The 19,358-nt window shown below is 36.3% G+C and overlaps 4 protein-coding genes across 4 annotated transcripts; 2 read left to right on the top strand and 2 right to left on the bottom strand.

Annotated features, from left to right (window-relative positions):
- Positions 1–666: 666 nt before the first annotated feature.
- Positions 667–6,291, top strand: LOC108223825 (inactive protein kinase SELMODRAFT_444075). The gene is made up of 10 exons (XM_017398256.2): positions 667–840; positions 1,664–2,063; positions 2,871–3,022; positions 3,113–3,207; positions 3,292–4,319; positions 4,697–4,857; positions 5,029–5,105; positions 5,190–5,337; positions 5,452–5,601; positions 5,769–6,291. Exons 2-10 carry the CDS (start codon positions 1,883–1,885, stop codon positions 5,892–5,894), a joined length of 2,118 nt encoding a protein of 705 aa, XP_017253745.1. The 5' UTR covers positions 667–840; positions 1,664–1,882; the 3' UTR covers positions 5,895–6,291.
- A 972-nt stretch (positions 6,292–7,263) lies between these two features.
- Positions 7,264–7,825, top strand: LOC108222206 (uncharacterized). Its single transcript, XM_017396111.2, has one exon. The coding sequence runs from the start codon at positions 7,393–7,395 to the stop codon at positions 7,693–7,695; it is 303 nt and encodes a 100-aa protein (XP_017251600.1). The 5' UTR covers positions 7,264–7,392; the 3' UTR covers positions 7,696–7,825.
- A 1,931-nt stretch (positions 7,826–9,756) lies between these two features.
- On the bottom strand, positions 9,757–12,924 carry LOC108220552 (3-epi-6-deoxocathasterone 23-monooxygenase CYP90D1). Its single transcript, XM_017394352.2, has 8 exons — positions 12,474–12,924; positions 11,848–12,172; positions 11,287–11,436; positions 10,976–11,212; positions 10,791–10,880; positions 10,523–10,711; positions 10,319–10,440; positions 9,757–10,148 (listed from the first exon to the last, which is right to left on the bottom strand). The coding sequence occupies exons 1-8, from the start codon at positions 12,701–12,703 to the stop codon at positions 10,004–10,006; spliced, it is 1,488 nt and encodes a 495-aa protein (XP_017249841.1). The 5' UTR covers positions 12,704–12,924; the 3' UTR covers positions 9,757–10,003.
- A 1,975-nt stretch (positions 12,925–14,899) lies between these two features.
- Positions 14,900–18,148, bottom strand: LOC108220371 (uncharacterized). The gene is made up of 3 exons (XM_017394117.2): positions 17,954–18,148; positions 17,679–17,843; positions 14,900–15,451 (listed from the first exon to the last, which is right to left on the bottom strand). Exons 1-3 carry the CDS (start codon positions 18,024–18,026, stop codon positions 15,141–15,143), a joined length of 549 nt encoding a protein of 182 aa, XP_017249606.1. The 5' UTR covers positions 18,027–18,148; the 3' UTR covers positions 14,900–15,140.
- Positions 18,149–19,358: the final 1,210 nt, after the last annotated feature.

The following is a 19,358-nucleotide window of genomic DNA, read 5'->3' as shown; positions in this document are numbered from 1 at the left end:
AGGTTGTTTACGTTATTTTTGACACATATTTTGAGACTTATATAAAGTGTACTTTAATAATATTATTAAAACTTTTCATAAATTTGACGTTTAAACTTTTATTTTTAAAAATTAACTAAAAATATTATGGACTGTATTTTATAGCAGCCTCAAATTATGTGTAAACAATTAACGTAAACAATTTGCTGGGACGGGAAGAATAATATATGATTCAATTATATATATTTCAATGTCAATAATTTCCAGAGGGATTTTAAAATATAAATCGCTTGACTTTTTTTCACGCATTTTTAAATCCTTTGACCACATACTAAAAATGATTATTTTTGAATTTTTTTTTGAATAAAAGTATATGATTGATATTATTATTCAGGAAAAAAATATTTCAAAAACAATGATTTTAACCCTGCGGTCAAAAGACTTAAAAACACTGTAAAAAAAAAAGTCAAACGACCTGTATTTCAAAACGGAGACATTAATTTTTAACGTACTTGGCATTATGGACTACAGCAGCAGTGTAATAAAATAAGTAGATCTATTGCAGCTGTACTCAAGACAAGCCATAAATCCAGCTTCTGCCTTTTTCTCCGCCGTGTCCCTACTCCAATTCATTCAAATTCAAAATTTCATTCAGCCTTAAATTTATCTCAACAAAATTTCGGACACAAATATCGAAATGTCAGATCTATAAAGTTGCTTAACTGTTTACACGGCCCATTTGAAATGCACAATATTCAAGGTTAATTTTTCCAGAATTTCATGGTATCAACTTCTATATGTGGCGAAAAAGTAGCCGAAAATATAGTGATCATGCTAACTCTTCTGCTCAAGTGTCAAACTGTAAGAACTTGAGCTGCAGTGACCTTTCCTTTCATATCTACCTTTATAGAGTAGTATTTTGTTGCATGTTCATCTTTGTATCTTTCTCTTTGTTTTGACATTGATTCTCTGTTTCAACTTTTGGATTTTGCTGGCTCGATTGCTGTACTTGTGCATGATCTTTTGCAGAGATGGGCTTTTAAGGTTTACAGAAAAAGCCTTGGATTCTGCTTGTTTATCTTTTTCATCTGTTGAAATTTCCCTCATTTGTGATATCAATTCAAAGCTGAAATAAACAGTACATGTTTAGTGACCAGTTCTCCTAAAGTCTCAGAATTGTTTGTGTCAGGATTATATTTGAACAATAAGTTTTTGATGATATTAATAGGTAGAGGATTGAATTTTGCCATCTTAATCAAAATCCAATTTTTTTTTTTGATATAATATAGCCCAGAGAAGAAGATTTTACTTTTTGGATCTGGGTTATTTAATTAATGGTTTTAGTTGACTCTCTGTTTTGAGAGTCAGGGAGGCCCATGTTTGTTGCCTTGTTCTTTTCTGTCACTTCTATTTCTATTGTACACTCAAAACAGTTACTTATCCTTTTGGATTTATCTGGGATTTCTTCTTTTTTGTTTAAAAGATTTCATTTTTTTCATAGTTGGTGAGTATGTTTTTTGTGATTAATTGTGAAATATTTGTAGAAAGGATGCTAGGTGAGTTTCTTGATATATTAAGATGTATGAATCTGTTTGTGATGGGAAAGGTCTAGTCTGTGGAACCATGGTCACATGGTGGCCCATTTGTTGTGTGGAAGCAGTGACCATGTTGGCTGTACATGCAGGATTAGTACTCATTTCATGGTGGGGGCAGAGGACCTAGCAACCAAATAATAATGAGATCTTCTTTCATGTAACTGGACTGTGGACATACATACTTGTTTCAGTTCTGTCCTTGTGAAAGTTTGATAAGAAGTGGAATGCATTTGGAGGGTTGATTGTTGATAGCTGAAACCTTTGTTAATTGAAAATTTTTAAGCACTACTGTTTCTGTTTTCGGGATAATGAGTCTGGAATTGAAGAGAGGAAGGCAGGAGAAGGGCTCCAATGCTGCGTCGAAGGTTATTGTAGCTGTGAAGGCATTGAAGGAAGTACCCAGGACGGCACTTATCTGGGCTTTGACTCATGTTGTTCAACCTGGGGACTGCATCACACTGCTTGTAATTGTCCCTTCACAAAGTTCAGGTATACTTTTAGCTTTGCTCAAGTTACATTATGTTAAATTGTGGCCCAAGTATGTATTCAGTTTTGTAACAATTTAAATTTAATCTCTAAGAGCTGATGGATATTTCCTAGAGAATTTAGCTGAAGGGTTGCCTTCCTGTCACAAGAATTCATATTCTTATTGTGTATTTGTGTTCTTTTTACCGTGTTGTGTACAATTAATATTAAGTTGTTTTCATGTTAGAATTCTTGCAGTTCTTCACCATTGTCCCCTACTCAACATGCCTCCGCGTATACTTAAACCATCTACTTCCTAATATCCCTCGAGAAGGTTATCCTCTACTTGTTGCTAGTGTTTGGTAGATTTTCCCTTATGTTAGTTCATCAGCAGTTATGGTTAATTACTTAATTGACATAAAGCCTGCAGTTGTTCTTTACATCTCTATCTATATGTTCCGCGAATATGCTAATTCTGGAAGTTTGTTCCATTCTTCATATATGACTGATATTGCTCAATTCTTGTCGCCTGTAATTAAAACCTTGTTGCTTCAAATGCAGCATTAGAGTGTAGGGAAACAGGCGGTGCAGGTTGTAACTAATTTGTTTAGAATTACTTTTTGGCTGACATGCATGCCAATTTGTGTTTCTTATTGTGTATATGCCTAGCTTTTATGTTAGAATATTGGATATGTAGTTTTTGTAAATTGTAACCCCATTTGGATTTATCCAGGCTTCCTATACTAATGGTGTTCCACAATGAATTGTAGTGAATATCAATCTGGATAAATATTCGAGCAGGCGAGTACTGACAATTATCCTTTTATACAGGAAGAAAATGGAGTTTCCCAAGGTTTACGGGGGATTGTGCCAGTGGCCATCGAAGATCTCACTTGGGAACAAGTTCAGAACAAAAGATTGATATCACAGATTCCTGCTCTCAAATGATCTTACAACTACATGATGTTTATGATCCTAATAAGGTGGGTGTCAGAGTGGGCATCTAAACATGCATCATTTGGTAATGATCCTCTCTCTTATGGTGTTAAGCATTCTTCAATATTCTCTTGCAGATAAATGTGAAAATAAAACTTGTTCCTGGATCTCCATGTGGGTCAGTAGCTGCAGAAGCAAAAAAAATTCAGGCTAGCTGGGTTGTACTGGACAAGTAATGTTTTTTGTACTTTAAGATCAATGATAAGTTCTGTAGGTGCTATGAATACGAGTCACTTATATTGCAATTCATTCGCAGACATCTCAAACATGAAAAGAAACGGTGCATGGAAGAGCTACAGTGCAACATTTTGGTCATGAAGAAATCACAACCAAAAGTTCTTCGTCTAAATTTAGTTGGAGCACCTAAAAAAGAGCCAGAAGATGGTTGTCAGTTACCACATGAGTTGGATCAATCGTCTGAGAAGCAACTGGAAAAAAATGATTCTCTAGATTCAATTCAAGGACCCCAGGTTACTCCGACCAGTAGTCCTGAGGTTTTTACCGCCACTGAAGCTGGAACTTCATCTGTTTCAAGCTCTGATCCAAGTACTTCACCATTTTTTATTTCCGAGTTAAATAAAGGCCTAAAGAAGGAGAAGTTGTTAGCTGAAAAATATAATGGTGGTCTTGATGAATCAAGCTCAGACTCAGATAGCGAAATTATGTCGGCTTCCTCAAGTATGAGGTTCCAACCATGGATGCTAGACATAGGCAATTCTCAACGACTTTCATCCCCACACAGGGAAGAAAGTTCACAGGGGTCTAAATACCGCATCCAAACTAGTACCATGAAGGCCTTGCACGAGAAGTTCTCTAATCTTGATCGAGAAACTGGATATGCAGCTGGAAGCCTTAGACCTGATATGGAATTCAGTGGAAATGTTAGAGAAGCAATTTCTTTATCCAGGAATGCTCCTCTTGGCCCACCTCCATTATGTTCGATATGTCAGCACAAGACACCTGCATTTGGGAAGCCACCAAGATGGTTCACCTTTGCTGAACTGGAGCTTGCTACTGGAGGTTTTTCTCAAGCAAATTTCTTGGCTGAAGGGGGCTATGGGTCGGTTCACAGAGGAGTTCTTCCTGATGGCCAGGCAGTTGCTGTCAAGCAACACAAACTGGCTAGTTCTCAAGGGGATCGAGAATTTTGCTCTGAAGTGGAAGTTCTTAGCTGTGCCCAACACCGGAATGTTGTAATGTTGATTGGATTTTGTATCGAGGACGGTCGAAGGCTTCTTGTATATGAATATATATGTAATGGATCATTGGATTCACATCTCTATGGTAAATTTCTTCCCCTTTTGTTATATGCAAGTATGCAGACCTATAATGGAAAATGTGTTACTCATTGTAATACTAGAAATGCATTAATCTAAATGAAAATGCTTAGACAAAGTTTTTCTGAAAAAATGAGTTTTTCATATATCATTATAATTTTTGGCATTGCCTTCCTTTTTTAGTTTCTGAGAACTTGTTCACAGTTCACACATAATTAAAATTACGATTATAATGTGTTGCTGAAAGTTTATATTCCGTTGCATGAATTTCGAAGCAGAAACAAAGTCTTATAAATTTATAGTAGTATTCCTTATGAATTTAGCTAAACATTTTTGCAATTACTTGTAAGAATTAAAGTTACCAAGTACGATGGGTATATCCAGGACGTCATCGAGATACACTACAGTGGTCAGCACGACATAAGATTGCCTTGGGAGCTGCTCGAGGATTGCGATATCTGCATGAAGAATGCAGGGTCGGTTGTATTGTACACCGTGACATGCGGCCTAACAACATTCTGATCACCCATGACTTTGAACCACTGGTATGGAAAACATCTTACTTGGTGAATGACTTTTAGTTCACTGTAAATTTAATTAACTGTTCTCATCTAATGTTATGTGCTGCTGCCTGCAGTGAATGTTACTTTTAAAATAATTGTATGCATATTAGTGTCTAGATTGTAGTACTGATACCTTAGTTCTTGGTATAAAAGGTCGGAGATTTTGGCCTAGCAAGGTGGCAGCCAGACGGCGACACTGGAGTTGATACCAGAGTTATTGGTACATTTGGGTATGTAATGATATTTTGGTATATTCTGCCAATCATCTTAATTTTGTACAATAGAAATATAATGATTTGTCTTGCTTTAATCAGATATTTGGCTCCAGAATACGCTCAAAGTGGCCAGATTACAGAAAAGGCTGATGTTTATTCGTTAGGGGTGGTGCTAGTTGAGCTTGTTACCGGAAGAAAAGCAGTGGATCTTAATCGACCAAAGGGTCAGCAGTGCCTCACAGAATGGGTGTGTATGCATCTTCATATCTGTTAGTTATATATCTTTTGATTTAATACCAAATTCATCATCATGCAAATTTTTGCATCTGTATTTATCACTAATGGTTCAAATGTGTAAAAGGCGCGCCCACTTCTGGAGGAATATGCCATTGATGAGTTGGTGGATCCACGGTTAATGGACAATTATTCAGAACAGGAGGTCTTTTGCATGTTGCAAGCTGCGTCCTTGTGCATCAGTCGAGATCCACAGCTTAGGCCACGCATGTCTCAGGTAAAGGTTGCTGCAGTCGTCTGGATGGATTTGAATAATACTACAAATATTTTTATGTTTTTCTACCCTTGGCTAGCTAAACTGTTATTCAAAGCATCTTCCATTCTGAAACTCTGATTGTTCACACGATGAAATAGCTAAACTCTTGCTTCTTATATGTGCTGAAGGTGATTCGGATTCTGGAGGGAGATACAATCTTGGACTCGAGTCACATGTCCACACCTGGACACGATGTGCACAGTCGGAGTGGAAGGATCTACCCCATTCAGCAGCAGCAGCAGCAGCAACATTAACTTTTTAGTACTACATTGTCGAAAGTGGCACTGGAAGGATCAAGGGCTCACTATCGACACCACAACGTTGCCTGCTTTCTCGGAAAGGGATAGAGGTAGAAGGGCATCACTTAGTCATGAATTGCAGAGAGATTATATCAAGTGAAGAGTTTATTTTTGGGTAATATAGTTTTGTCCTTGTATATATGGGGGAGAAAGATTTTGTTGGTATTTTGTAACTTAAGTAACCAAAAAAAGCTACTACAGCCTTAGATTATTATAGTTATAATAATCTAAGTCCCTTATGTATTTGTATCAGCGAGTGAAAATCTCTCACTAGCTAGAAAACCAACAATTTAACCACTGTATACGCATTTTCAGTGCTGCTATTAGCTTTAACCATACTGGCCTTGTTTAATTCGACACTGTCGTCAACAATGTGAAGTCAAATACAGAAGGATTGGGAAGTAGCTTTTCAATCATCTATACAGATGTGACCCTGTGCACCATGACCAAGCCCGCATGAATTTGTTTCGAGGCTAGTTCCAACAGGCCTTATGTAATGGAGTTTTTTTGCTGTTTATATCGAAGATAAATCTTCTTTATTTTTACGACGCGGGAGTTGGATTTATTTTTACGACGCTGGAGTTGGATTTATTTTTGCGACGCTGGAGTTGGATTGACACAGCTCAACATTCTGATAGGCAATACAATGAGTATTTGAGCAAACTGCTGAAATTTTGATTTTTTTTTTTCTCAAGGTGATTGTTATAGAGTCTCACCGTGCTCTTTCTTTCACATAGTCCATGGTGCTTCATGATACCAGATGTTCAAAAACTTACCAAATAATGTAGAAGCTGCTGCAGTAGTTTTTTAAGTATACAGCTTGATCCTATTCTATTTCCCTAGTTTATCTAAGATTTATCGAGAAAGTACCCTCTTCATCCTGTAATACATTACATGTTTTTTTTAATAGTCAAATTATCTGTATTTTGACCAATTTGTATGTACTATGTAATTAAAAAAAAATAAAAAAAAATATGTCATTAAAAATTATTTAATTTATTTTATATATAACTTTTTATTTCTTAAAATAATAATTAGATACTCCCTTTGTCCCATTCAATTGTATACGTTACTTTTTGGCACGCTTTTTAAGGCTCGTTTAAAATATAGTTTCATGATATTTTTTGAAATTTTTTCCTCTGAATAAAAATTTGATGTTTAAACTTTTATTAAAAAAATAAAATTTTAAAAAAACATTCTGCAACTATATTTTATAGGAGCCTCAAAATGCGTGCAAACAGTGAACGTATACAACTCAGAGGGAGGGACGGAGGGAGTAGTTTTTATATTTAACAAAAAATTATTCAATTTAATATTTCTTGCCTTCCAAGTTGCATATCATTTTTGAAAAAAATAAGAGAAACGTCCGGAACCTGTGAGATGTTTCCGGACAGCATACATAAATACGGTAACAACTACTCCTATTAAACCAACCAAAGAGAGAGAGCAAGAAATGTTTTTCTTCTTTGCAGGAGGAGTAGAGAATCAGGTAAGGCAAGTAGTGAAATCCGGCGCCGGAAAATGTCTCAACTGCCGATCACCTTCCGATCTGGTGGACTACGACAAGGTTCTCAAGCTCTTCTTCGTGCCTGTTTGGCGCTGGCCTGAAAAGGATCAGCTCATGCACTGTAACAATTGTAATCTCTTTTTTCCGCCTTCGCCTCGTCTTCACGATGTTGATCTTCGATGTCAAATTTGTGGCCGGGGAGTTGAGTCTCAGTTTAGCTTCTGTCCGTTTTGTGGATCATCTTTGTAAAGAGTTTTAGTAGTTTATGTAATAACAACTGTTTGCTAATATGCCTGAATCAAAATAATGTACAAATTGCAACAAGGAACTTGGCCTAGATAATAAAGGTATAATCTATGTTTGTTTTGCTAGATTAGAATTCATGTGTTATAATTCTTCATTGTTAATTCCAAAAATTATAATCTTCTTATGTTTGTTTACGGAGATTAAATGTAAGTTTGGATTATAATTCTTCATTTTAGTACTATGTTTGTTTAATGGATAATGGGGGTGTTTGGCCGGAGATTAAAAGCTCAACTTCTGGGTTTATAAGTTAAAAGCACTTGTTCGTACCGTTTCTTTAAAAATTCAAGATATACTTAAAAAAATTGCAAATGCTAGCTTTTGTTTCACGGATTCTACTTCTATCCCAAACATTTTAATCATTTATTTCTTACTTCTATTTCATTTTTTTACTTTAAACAATATGCATTTATCTTAAACTCATTCAAACGGCCACGGTATGTATCTTTTTTGTTAGAAGTGTTGATCTTTTTATTATGAGATCAAAGTTATAGAAATACCATCTCCTAAGGTTTCTTTCTACAAAGAAAAGTCTATCATCAAAACGAAACCACTCCATTGATAAGTTCATTGAGGTATCAACTATCAAACACCCCCTTGGGCCTTGAGTTGAGGTACCTTACTTGAAATGTGAAAACATGGGCCTGAGAAAACATGGACTTGTGTTTATTAGGAAGCCCGAGCCCGTAGCATTGCTCTCAACATTGTTGAAGACACATTCTTTCCTTACCTTCCTCCTACCATTGACATGTTTCTTGCTGATATTTTAAACCATTGCTCAATGTCAACTTCCTCTAGTCCCCAAAAATAAATTTCCAGAAAAATAAATAGAATGTTACAAGCTGTTCCAATTTTTTCCCTTCTCTTTGGAATGATCTTCCCTAAAATAAAGGTTTCAAATGCTTCAAAACATTAAGTTTTCGAAAATGACCGTTGATCTAGAACATAACGGAGAAAAACGTTTGACATGAAAAATTCTAGAAACATGTAATTTTTTGCTCAATGATATTGTAGCACCTTGTATATACATCAAAAATTTAGGATTAAACTATCGAGCATTTTTTTCCACACATACTACTAACATACGCATGTCAGGAATCCGGATCCAAAATATATCAACAGTAGGTCTGATCAGACGGAAAGAGTTGATAAAATGGTGTCAATTGTCAAATGTATATTCTTTACTTAAACAAAGGCTTTCCGAAACTTCAGAAATGCTTGCGATCCCTTAGCCAGTACAGTGCACAAGATGAAGATGACAAGACTTCCGCATCAGCACGTCCGAAAAAGGTTCCTGAATCTTGAAAAATTGAGCATCACACTAATTGTCAATCATTTCATGCTAATAATCAATGAAAACCTAACAAAAGTGTCCCACTAATCATCTCTTTAAGTGATTACTACTTTAATCTGATCATTATTTCCCACCCCTTTTAACTTGCACTGACTTAAAATCAACTCCATTGGTGAATCTGTAAACTCTGCCTCTCTTTATGTCCAAGTGGTATTAATTTGGTTTTACTTTAACTAACATGTTTATGAAAAAGTAAGAACACTACAAAACACACTTATCATTTCACCACCTTGGCTTGTTTGTTACTGTAACAGATTAAAATCTTTTGTCAAATCACAGAGTTAATGAAAAAGAAGAAAGTAACTCAAGCCATGATTAGAATTGAAATCCAGGGACATTTGTCTAGCAGAAATGGTTGTATAATGTGGTCCAGATATGGTGAAGCTCCATTCATGGTGGGTCACATTTGCAGATTTTCACTACCAAACTCATCCCTATCTAAGATTTTATTTAATAACTAATTCCCCGTATAATTGAGCCACTTAACTCAAAGCCAATTTTCTTTCGGACCCGTGTAGAGACTCGTGAAAGATGTTTTTCAGTAATGGGTGATTGTATATGACACGAAAGTATATGAAACGACATGCATTGTCAGGTCTAATTTTACATGATCACTAGTTGTCATAATCCAAAAACTGAGCAAAAAAAAAAAATATAAAAATATAAATTGGACTTACATTCCACAAAAATATATAATTATACATGTAATTATGTATCCAGCTATATTATATGTATCTACAGATAGACTATAAGACTAATATATGTGCAAAATTTATAGATTTTAAGCAGGACAAAAGTGTCACAATCTGATGCCCCTCCACACGTGTGAACTGCAACCAACTTTATGTTTTATACTATTTCCTTTTTTGTGGTCTTGCAATTTGATCATCTGTCTGAGTATCATTGTTTGCAAGATCCTTCAGAGTTGAGTTTGCTTTCTAGGCTAAAAGCTTGTTGGCTGCTTCTTCTTTTGACCCTTACTGGCATTTTATTTTTCATTCTCACTGTTGGGAAGTTTACGATCGAATCATCTTCAGCTGTCCACCTACATTTCAATCAAGAAAATGAATAAATATGTTCTGAAATCAAGCAATAACGTTATGTTTAGGAGAGCTGATAACTTAACACGAGTCTGGTGTGGTATACCAGATGTCTCGTGGATAAGATTCGTGTGCATGTGTGTAATAGTATTATTTCGATGAAATTTGGAATTACTTGAATTGAGTGACAAAATGGTGGATGAAGATAGAAGCTTCCAGTCTGGCAAGATCAAGGCCAGGACATAACCTTTGTCCACCTCCGAAAGGAGTGAAGCTACAGCCACTTGTGTCCCTATCCTGTAAAAATGATCAGAGAGTTAATTCGCGAGATGATTCAGCGTATTCTCCTATAGTTTCTTAGCATATGTGATCCACTTACTTGCCATCTCCATGGATTGAACTTATGTGGAGAGTCATACAGATTTTCATCCAAGTGAACTGATCTGAAATACGTAAAAACACACCATCCTTTAGGGATCACGTAACCCCCTTTGATCTGCACATCTTTCATTGCTTTTCTCATCACACCATTGATGATATTTCCTAGTCTTAAAGTTTCTGTTATCACCTGTACATGAATAATTTACGTTAATTTGGATAATTTTATGAAGCCCGCGTTAAATGCAATTACAGTTTAACCAACATACAGTTTGTGTGAATGGCAATGACAAGTAATCGCTCCATATCAACTCCTCCCCTGTCTGATCTTTTCGGTTTTTCAACTTCATATTCTCCTCCTGAGATTTATTAGCAATTAACTTATTCATATGCTGAAGTAAGCTAAGATTTAAATATTTAATACATTATACGGAATAAAGCAAGTAGTTATTACCGACAACTGCTGGAGAGCAGCAGGACAATCCGAAAGGTATTTTATAGCAAGAGTTATAAGGACAGGCACTGAATCTTCTCCCGGTATCATCAAATCAATCATATTATCAGAAATAATTTCATCTGCTACATTTTCACTTAGCAAAAGTTCGGCTACATCTTTTGGCACTTTACACGACTCATCCTTCTTTTTAGCTTCAATAATCTTCTGCACTAACTTCACCATTTTCTTCTTTGCCTGTAGCCAGAATTTTATGGCTTAGTTAATTTATTTAACTCAAGGATTAAGTTCTTGTTTAACCAATTATGTACCTGTAATGATTTGTAAAGTCTAGTTCCAGGTAGATTTATAGGCAACGACATGAGGCCTGCGATAAATTCTTGAAACTGTTTTCTTAAAAACTCCATCTCTTCACCTGGATCCAGACTTATTAAAGCTTTCACTAGTACTTGAAAGGCAATCTGTTAAAATGCATATAGCGGGGAGCTGAATTAGTGTATCGAAAAAGGCTCATAATGATAATTATTGCTAAGTATTAATTTTACCAGACAATAAAAATAATGACTGCTGGCTAATCTTGAACCCTTAATCAAGTTACTAAAGACTTTATTACAAAGTAATTCTTAAAGTTAAAACAAACAGACAAAGATGGCCACTAAACAGTGCATCTGTTGGAAATTCAATAGTAATTTCAAGCATAACTCAGGAACTCGAGTTCTGTTAATTCTAAACGAAATCAAATAAAATGATGTTTCACGTCTGTATGTAACAATATTCCTGGATTCAAATTGAAAAGAAAATAATACGATAAGTGAGGCTCGTGCTGCAATGTTCTAAATCTGAATTAAAAATAAAGATCGATGAGTGCTCACCTTTTTGGTTTCATCTTGGATGTAAATAAGACGATCCTCGTCCCAACTCTCCATTGATTCTTGAACAAATTTCTGCATCTCGCGAGTAATCTGAGCTTTAAGATTTGGAGACTTGAGGAAGGAGCCTATGAGTCCATGAATTCTTCTTTGCAAATATCCATTGATAAGCAGAATAGAAGATTCTCCCATCAGAATGGTAAGAGATTTCGGGTAAGAAGGCACAAAAGTGTTTGAATCACCCTGTAAAATACTTCTGCTAACTTCTTCGTCGGTGGAAACAATTGTAGGACTTCCGAATATGTGTGACTTGAACACCTTGCCATACCTAGTATACATAAAAATTTAAATTTAATGCGTTCTGTTAATTACCAGAACATTAATAAGTTTAATAAATTGTATAAACGTGGAAATTCATTAACCGGTGCTCTGTCTAAACTAAAAAATGATCTGAATCTGCAGTACATAGCATAATGATTCATACATACTTATTCAAGAGTCAGGAATATCCGAGCCTAAGCTCTGATACCATGTTAAGTGACCAATTCTCCCAAAACCTCAAGGTGTTAGGAGGAGGGCTTACCGGGATCACATTATATTCTAACAAAAACCATTAGACAGACACTTACATGCGGCGACGCTTGTCCATGAAAGTCTCAGGCTGATCTGTGTAAGCACAAGAGATGAACTCCAAGGTTTCTCCAACTAAAGGCCATCCCTGAGCTCCCAATGGTAGTGAGGTCTCATTTGCTCTGCCCCCGGAACATTTTCTTCTGCTGCTACCAAAAAATCGGAACAAAACTAATAAGAATGACAAGAACAGGATTGCTGTGGCAACCATAGTCCAAGAACCCTCCATGTTCTTAAAATGTTATGAACTGTTTAGCATTAGTTTCACTTGGTGCTTTGTGTTGCCTAAGGGCCTTTATATAGAATATGATTGGTTGAAACTGTATATGTTTTTTCGACAGACAGTTGTGAAGTGAGAGGATATAATGTGATAAGCAAATGCACTCGTGCACACAGATTCGATACAGGGAATATTGTACTCGATATGAATATTTTGGAATATATGTTTATGTGCAGTCCGAATTGCAAGGGAGAATATATGTTTATGACTCGTCACACGATGCTAAGGCTGTGTTCAGATGAAGTGGAACGAGAGATAATGAAATGAAATTTGTGCTCTAAAGCTGTGTTCAGATGAAGTGGAACGAGAGAGAATGAAATGAAATTTGTGCTCTAGATTGCGGTGATCGGAATTAATGTATATAATTTTCATCCTTTCAATCATTTCATTCCGAACTATTTAAACTAAAAATTTAACACACATGTTTTGTAAAAAATGCTCATATCTGGTCATTATTGTCTCATAATTTCTTTTTTATATATAAAACTTTTTTATAATTTTCATTCTATTCTTCCTCGTTCCATTCCATACAAATGAACACAACCTAGAAGATCAGTGTAACAAAAGTTTTGTAATAAAGATTTTTAAGTCGATCGCTTTATGTGCAGCAATAGTTTTATGTTGCTTTATGTAATCTGGATACTTTAATTATGTGCATTAATCGAGTAAATCATGAATTGAAAATGATCAACTTGCTGGATTAAGATTCCTGCGAAGGAAAGTGTGTATAGTTTATGCAGAAATGAGGAAATCAAGAGCTTTGTTGACTGGAGTTGTTAAAATGAGCCGCATGCAGATATGATTTTTATTCATACGGCCGTGACTAATCTGCATCATTGCTTAGCTATTGCTTGCTTAGATTTGATGATTACTATAGAAGCTGTATCTGTACTCTAAACCCTAATTGGTTTAAGATGCATGCCCCTGCTAATTTATGGTTGTTCGGGTCATAGTTCACAATGTTAGTCGCACTTTTTATCTTATCTCAAGTATCTGTGATGGGTACTTCACGCCCAAATACGAGTATGAGTACTATGTGACTCATATTCTTTACTTTATCTCAAATATATGTGTCTGTTCGACATTTCACACCAGAACATCATACCCGAACAATAACTATACCCGAATATGAGTATGAACATTTGTACATCTATTCATAAATTTTATAAATATTGTACGATAGTATCCATTTTCAAATCTTACAAGAGGGTCACGAGATTTTTCAAATATACTCCCTCCGTCCCTTTTTATCTGTCCATTTTGGGGGAAAAAACACATACCAAGGAATACTTGATTGTATAAACTTTTTCATTAAATACCTCTAATTAATATCTTGAAAATGGTGGAATACCCCTACTTTATGTCTTGAAAACATGAATTCAACCAAGTTTTAAATAAGTCAAGTCTTGAAAATTGAAATTATGGAGATATATTTGAAAAACTATCATTAAATTAGTTTTGAAAGTATAAATGGACAGATAAATAGGGACAAAATTTTACTTCCAAAGTGGACAGATAAATAGGGACGGAGGGAGTAATTTATATTGATATCTTTGCGCGTTCCCGAAAAGCACTCATAAGATATGAAGGTAAACGACTAACGAGTCCTTGAGAATTAGAATGGGACATATCATAGTTTAATAGGCAACACTGATTAATATATAAAGGATGCAAATTTAAGGGGATTGTTGCATGATGAAACTGCCAAGGAGGTGGAGTTTTGTATGTGGAAATGAAATAAATTAGGAATGGGGGTGTGCATATAGTATAACTATTTGTATTATAATTATAAATGTCCCTACAAGTATGATTGTCTCGTGCATTCATGTGAGAGTTGATAGGTTCCAACACATTCTCCATCATCATCTACCTTTGTTTCCTTCCTCCCCGTCGGGATTGATTCGAACTCTCGACCTCCGACATAAAAGCGACGGAATTGATTCGAACTCTCGACCCCGCTGTCATTTCATGCCAAAAATGGCTGATATGGGCAACTGCATTACAGAGCGTACACATCTTCATTTGCCACGGCTAATAAGTAATAATCTATATTCAGATTTTACTATATATGTTTCATAAGGGCCAGAAAATAACAGAATGCTAGCTTGTAATAGGAGATGAATATGCGACTGTAGTTCCCTCATATGGCAGAAAATTAACAGTTACTGAGTGACTTAAGACTAGAAAATATGTAGTTATACAATCTAGAAATTCAGTCGGTCAAATTTCGAAAAAAGAACAGCTAAAGCCAATCAGGTAAACTTCACAGTTCGGAGCTGAGAGTATATCAAGTGGTTTTGATCAAAAGTAATTTTGGACTTCAGGCTCCTAAGAGGTGCAGGAGAAACAAATTTAGCTGTACAACCCTCCATCACATTTTAAACAATCACAAACTTGGGATAGATTTGGTTCGAATGAACTGTTTGAGAAGGGCTTTCTCTTCGTCGATCCGTTTCTTCTCTTCAGGATCTTTTGCCTTGACCTTCCTCTTCTCCTCCAATAACCACTTGAAAAGTTCACGCTGCTGATCCTCAGGTATTGGTTCACGTAACTTCACAGGCTGTGTCACAGATGCAGGAACTACTGGGGTTTCAATGACTGGAGCAGCTACTGTTACAGCTACCGATTTAGTGGGCTCTGCTTCTTCCTCTTCCTCCTCTATGATTCCTTTCTTTTTGGTCCTCGTAAATATGTATGCTGCAAAAAACAGCTCAGTATTGGTCAGTGTTAACAGACCATTGTGTTCCCATCCATAGCAATATCTCCAAAGTAGGTATACCACAAAGTTTAATATAAACAGTACAAATGTAAAGCTTAGGGTAGATTTCCACTGTCAAGTACAATTGCACAACTTAATATAAGTAAACCTCAAAGGTTAAGGTTGAAGAAAGTACAACATAAGCTTTTTTTTCCAAATAACTAGTGCGATACTTTCCTGAAGTTAACTTGTGTCATCTGCTTAAAATGCCCAATTTTGTTACATAAACAGCTAGGGCCTAGGGACGAAGACTAAGGCCCTGTTTGGAAGTTAGAGGTTTGAGGCAAAATTAGAGGTTTGGGGTGAGTTAGAGGTTTGACCACTAGAATCCGCTAATACAAGTGTTTGGTAGTTAACGGATTGAAATAGAGGTTTGGACCCAAAAAGCTAATTTTGAAAAAGCTACTTTGAGGAGCTTTTTGGGTTAGAGGTTTTGGTTTGTGTCAGAAAAAGCTAATCAATCAGCTATTAACCAAACAGTTTTACGAGAAACAGCTAATTCAATCCGATAGTCAAAACATCTATTTCAATCCGCTAGTCAAAACATCTAATTCAATCCGCTAACAGCTAATCCCCAAACAGGGCCTAACACTCTGTAATCCACACCTTAATAGTTGATGTCAACGAATACCATTGATGCTTTAACCTGCTAAACTGAACTCTAGACTGGTAACTATACTCCTAACCATAATGGCAAAAAATTTATTAGGCCTCCTCTCTGTGTGCAACTTTTGGGCCAAAAGTTATTAGTAAGCAGAAACCATAAGAGATAAAACTCTAGACGGTCTTATATATGGTTAGGAAACTTCATAAACATCACAATTTTAGTAAGGAATACAATATTTGAAGAATAAGCGCGACAACAATAATGCTAGAAGCCTAGAAGTAAAGTTTTGTCTCTTGCTTCAGTACCATTATTATCGCTTTATACGCTTACCGCACTGAATATGTATATATTTTTACTGCTTAGTTGCAACCAACTCCAGGGCCCCAGGCATTATGGTCAGAGAATAAACCTATTTGCATGACCAGGAGTCTACAAATCTATATATTTTTGGTCAATGCAGTTTGTTCTTAAACAAAAAACAGCATACAGAAACAGAACCACGACGTGGATCAATTTGAACCTGTAAAGCTCAAATAAAAAGGCACGAATTCGGTTGGTTCGTTAGGAATGGAACGAAAAAATGTGAAGGAAATCAAATATTCGGAAGCATATGAATGTAAGTGATGTCATTCATTTCAAAATTTGAAAGCATGAAAGTCATTTAAAATTTTTAAAATGAAACAAACAGATATAGTGGACATAGATGTACAACATTTATTACATTCCTTAATTTTAGGCTTAACGAGAATAAGCAATGGCTTTTTCTGGTGTGCCGCATGCACTAAATCATAGGTTTTTGGGCTCCGTTATTTGCTCCGCCACAGATAAATTTTTCTGCTATAAAAACGCCTCAGCTTGGCCTTCTTTGACAAACGTAGCCAACAGCAAATAAATTAAAAAAGCCCTTAGACCAAGAACTAAGATTGACAAAAGAGGCGGTCACACACACACACACAAGCTAAGCAAAGTGGTGCACTTGCACTTAGAATTAGTTTTGCAATTATTTTGGCACCTGGCGGCAACTGACCCTCATGGCACCTTAATTCCAAAAACAATTTATAGACCCGCAACATGCCAGTGTGGTTAGCGAAAACAAGCAGAAATATACCAAAACGGAGCGAACCCTAAAACTTAAAAAGACCAACCTGATGTAGAAAGTAATCATGCACATTTCCCTCTAGAATAAAAAATAAAAAGAACAATTCAACAAATCAAACGTCATTGCAGCTGATAGGAGAGCCACAATGCAAGCCCGGAAGAATATATTGTAATCAAGGCTATAAAATCGTAAATCAATTGTACTCCCCTTCGTCATGGAAATCCAAGTACTCATTTAACTTCGGTTTAATTGGTCCCTGATATTTAAGTCACAATATGAACACTATATTCTAAACACATTACTACAGAATCCTAAATTGATTGACAGTTCAGAGCACATAACTAACTGTCGAGAACATAAAGTAAGACTATAATTAACAAATCAGGAGACATAAACACAACGCCTACAAATTGAAGTTCACATGAGAGAGAGAGGGAGAGGGAGAGAGAGAGAGAGAGACCTCCAACAGCGAGATTAACAGTGATGAGGAGAGGCCAGAGGAATCTGTACCGACGAGCGAACGACTCTTTGGGAGGCGGCGGAGGAGGAGGAGTGACTGGAGGAATATTGGAGGACGGCGGAGCTGAAATCGTCCCCATTGACGCTCGAGCTTGCTTCAATTGTGCTGCAACCAATTAAAACAAAAATCGATCCAATCAAACACAACTCAACAAAACAAATGATAATATTCCCAAAGTAACAAAAACGAGAGCTGTGATTGCGACGTATACATACCTTTCTTAGGTTTGTTGTTGTATAGCTTCGGACCCGCTGTCGCTGCTGCTGCGGTGGCTTTGTCGCTGCTCATTTTCAAGGTGAATTCTTGTCCAAGTCTTCTCGTAATTTCTCACAGTCTCACTGTATTAGAGCTTAAAGGCTCCCATGGCATTTACCGTATCCAATCGGACCCATCGGATACGAGACTCGTTCCGATTTATTTGGATTATCTTGAAATAAATTATTTGAATATAAATTTAGATTTGACTCATTTTTTAAATTCAAAATAATTGAATGTGGATTTGAATCTTGACAATATATATTATTAATTATAAATATATATATTTTTTTTGAAACCAATGGAAAATTTTTATTCAATCAAAGCAGCATCATACATAATATTCTCCAACACTAATTGTGGAGGAGACAAGAAATCAATGAAACAACCAATTTCACAATGAACCCTAGCTAAACTATGGGCTACTTTGTTGGCTTGTTTTTTAGCAAATTCAAAAGAAAAGTCTGGACGGTCCTTCAACAACTTGCGGCAATCTTCAAGCATGTTTCCCACCTCTAAGTAGTTCATTGTGCCCTTGGTAATGGCCTGAAACGTTAGCATCGAATCAGTCTCAAAAGTAACATTTGAGATAGCTCCTTCAGCAGCCCATTTTATCGCTTCCAGAACTCCCTTTGCCTCTGCTTCAAATACTGAAACTACACCCTCACAGCACATTGTTCTAGCTCTACAACAATCTCCGTTATGGTCTCGAGCAATCATACCCAGGCTGAAGCTCGACCCTCCTTCTATGACCGAGGCGTCGACATTAACTTTCAATCTCCCTTCAGTTGGTGCAACCCATCTCAACGGAAAACTACTACGTAAGTTATGACCTCCTCCTGTGTTTACTCCTTTCATCTTCTGAGCTTCCTGCCACTGATTAATAGTAAGAGTACTCCACTGCATAGCAAGAGCTGGTGTAGTAGTTTTACCTTCCCAAACCTTTAAATTTCTCTCATGCCAAATTCCCCACAATGTGCTTCCTATACGTTCCAATCTTTCTGAAGTCTCGGTATTTAGAAGTTTTAGTAACCAATCTGCACAATATTCAACTCCCGACATATTGAAATGAAATCCCATGCCTTCCCAACAGCTCTGTGCAAATTGACATTCGAAAAAATTGTGAACCATGTGCTCTACATCAGTCAAGCACATAGGACAATTAATCGTAACTTGCACCCCTTTATTTCTCAGCAGATACCTCACAGGCACGTTGTTCTTACAAATACGCCACAAGAAAATCTTGACTTTACCCGGAATCCTCAAATTCCACAATCTCGTCCATCCCTTTTGCTCTTCACTCTGTCTGATTCCATGTGTTTGATTAAACCAATAACTATAACCGGATTTAGCAGTATACTTTCC

Source organism: Daucus carota, chromosome 5 (assembly GCF_001625215.2).
Source record: "Daucus carota subsp. sativus chromosome 5, DH1 v3.0, whole genome shotgun sequence".
NCBI classification, from domain to species: domain Eukaryota; kingdom Viridiplantae; phylum Streptophyta; class Magnoliopsida; order Apiales; family Apiaceae; genus Daucus; species Daucus carota.
This window is presented reverse-complemented; position numbering and strand designations above follow the sequence as displayed.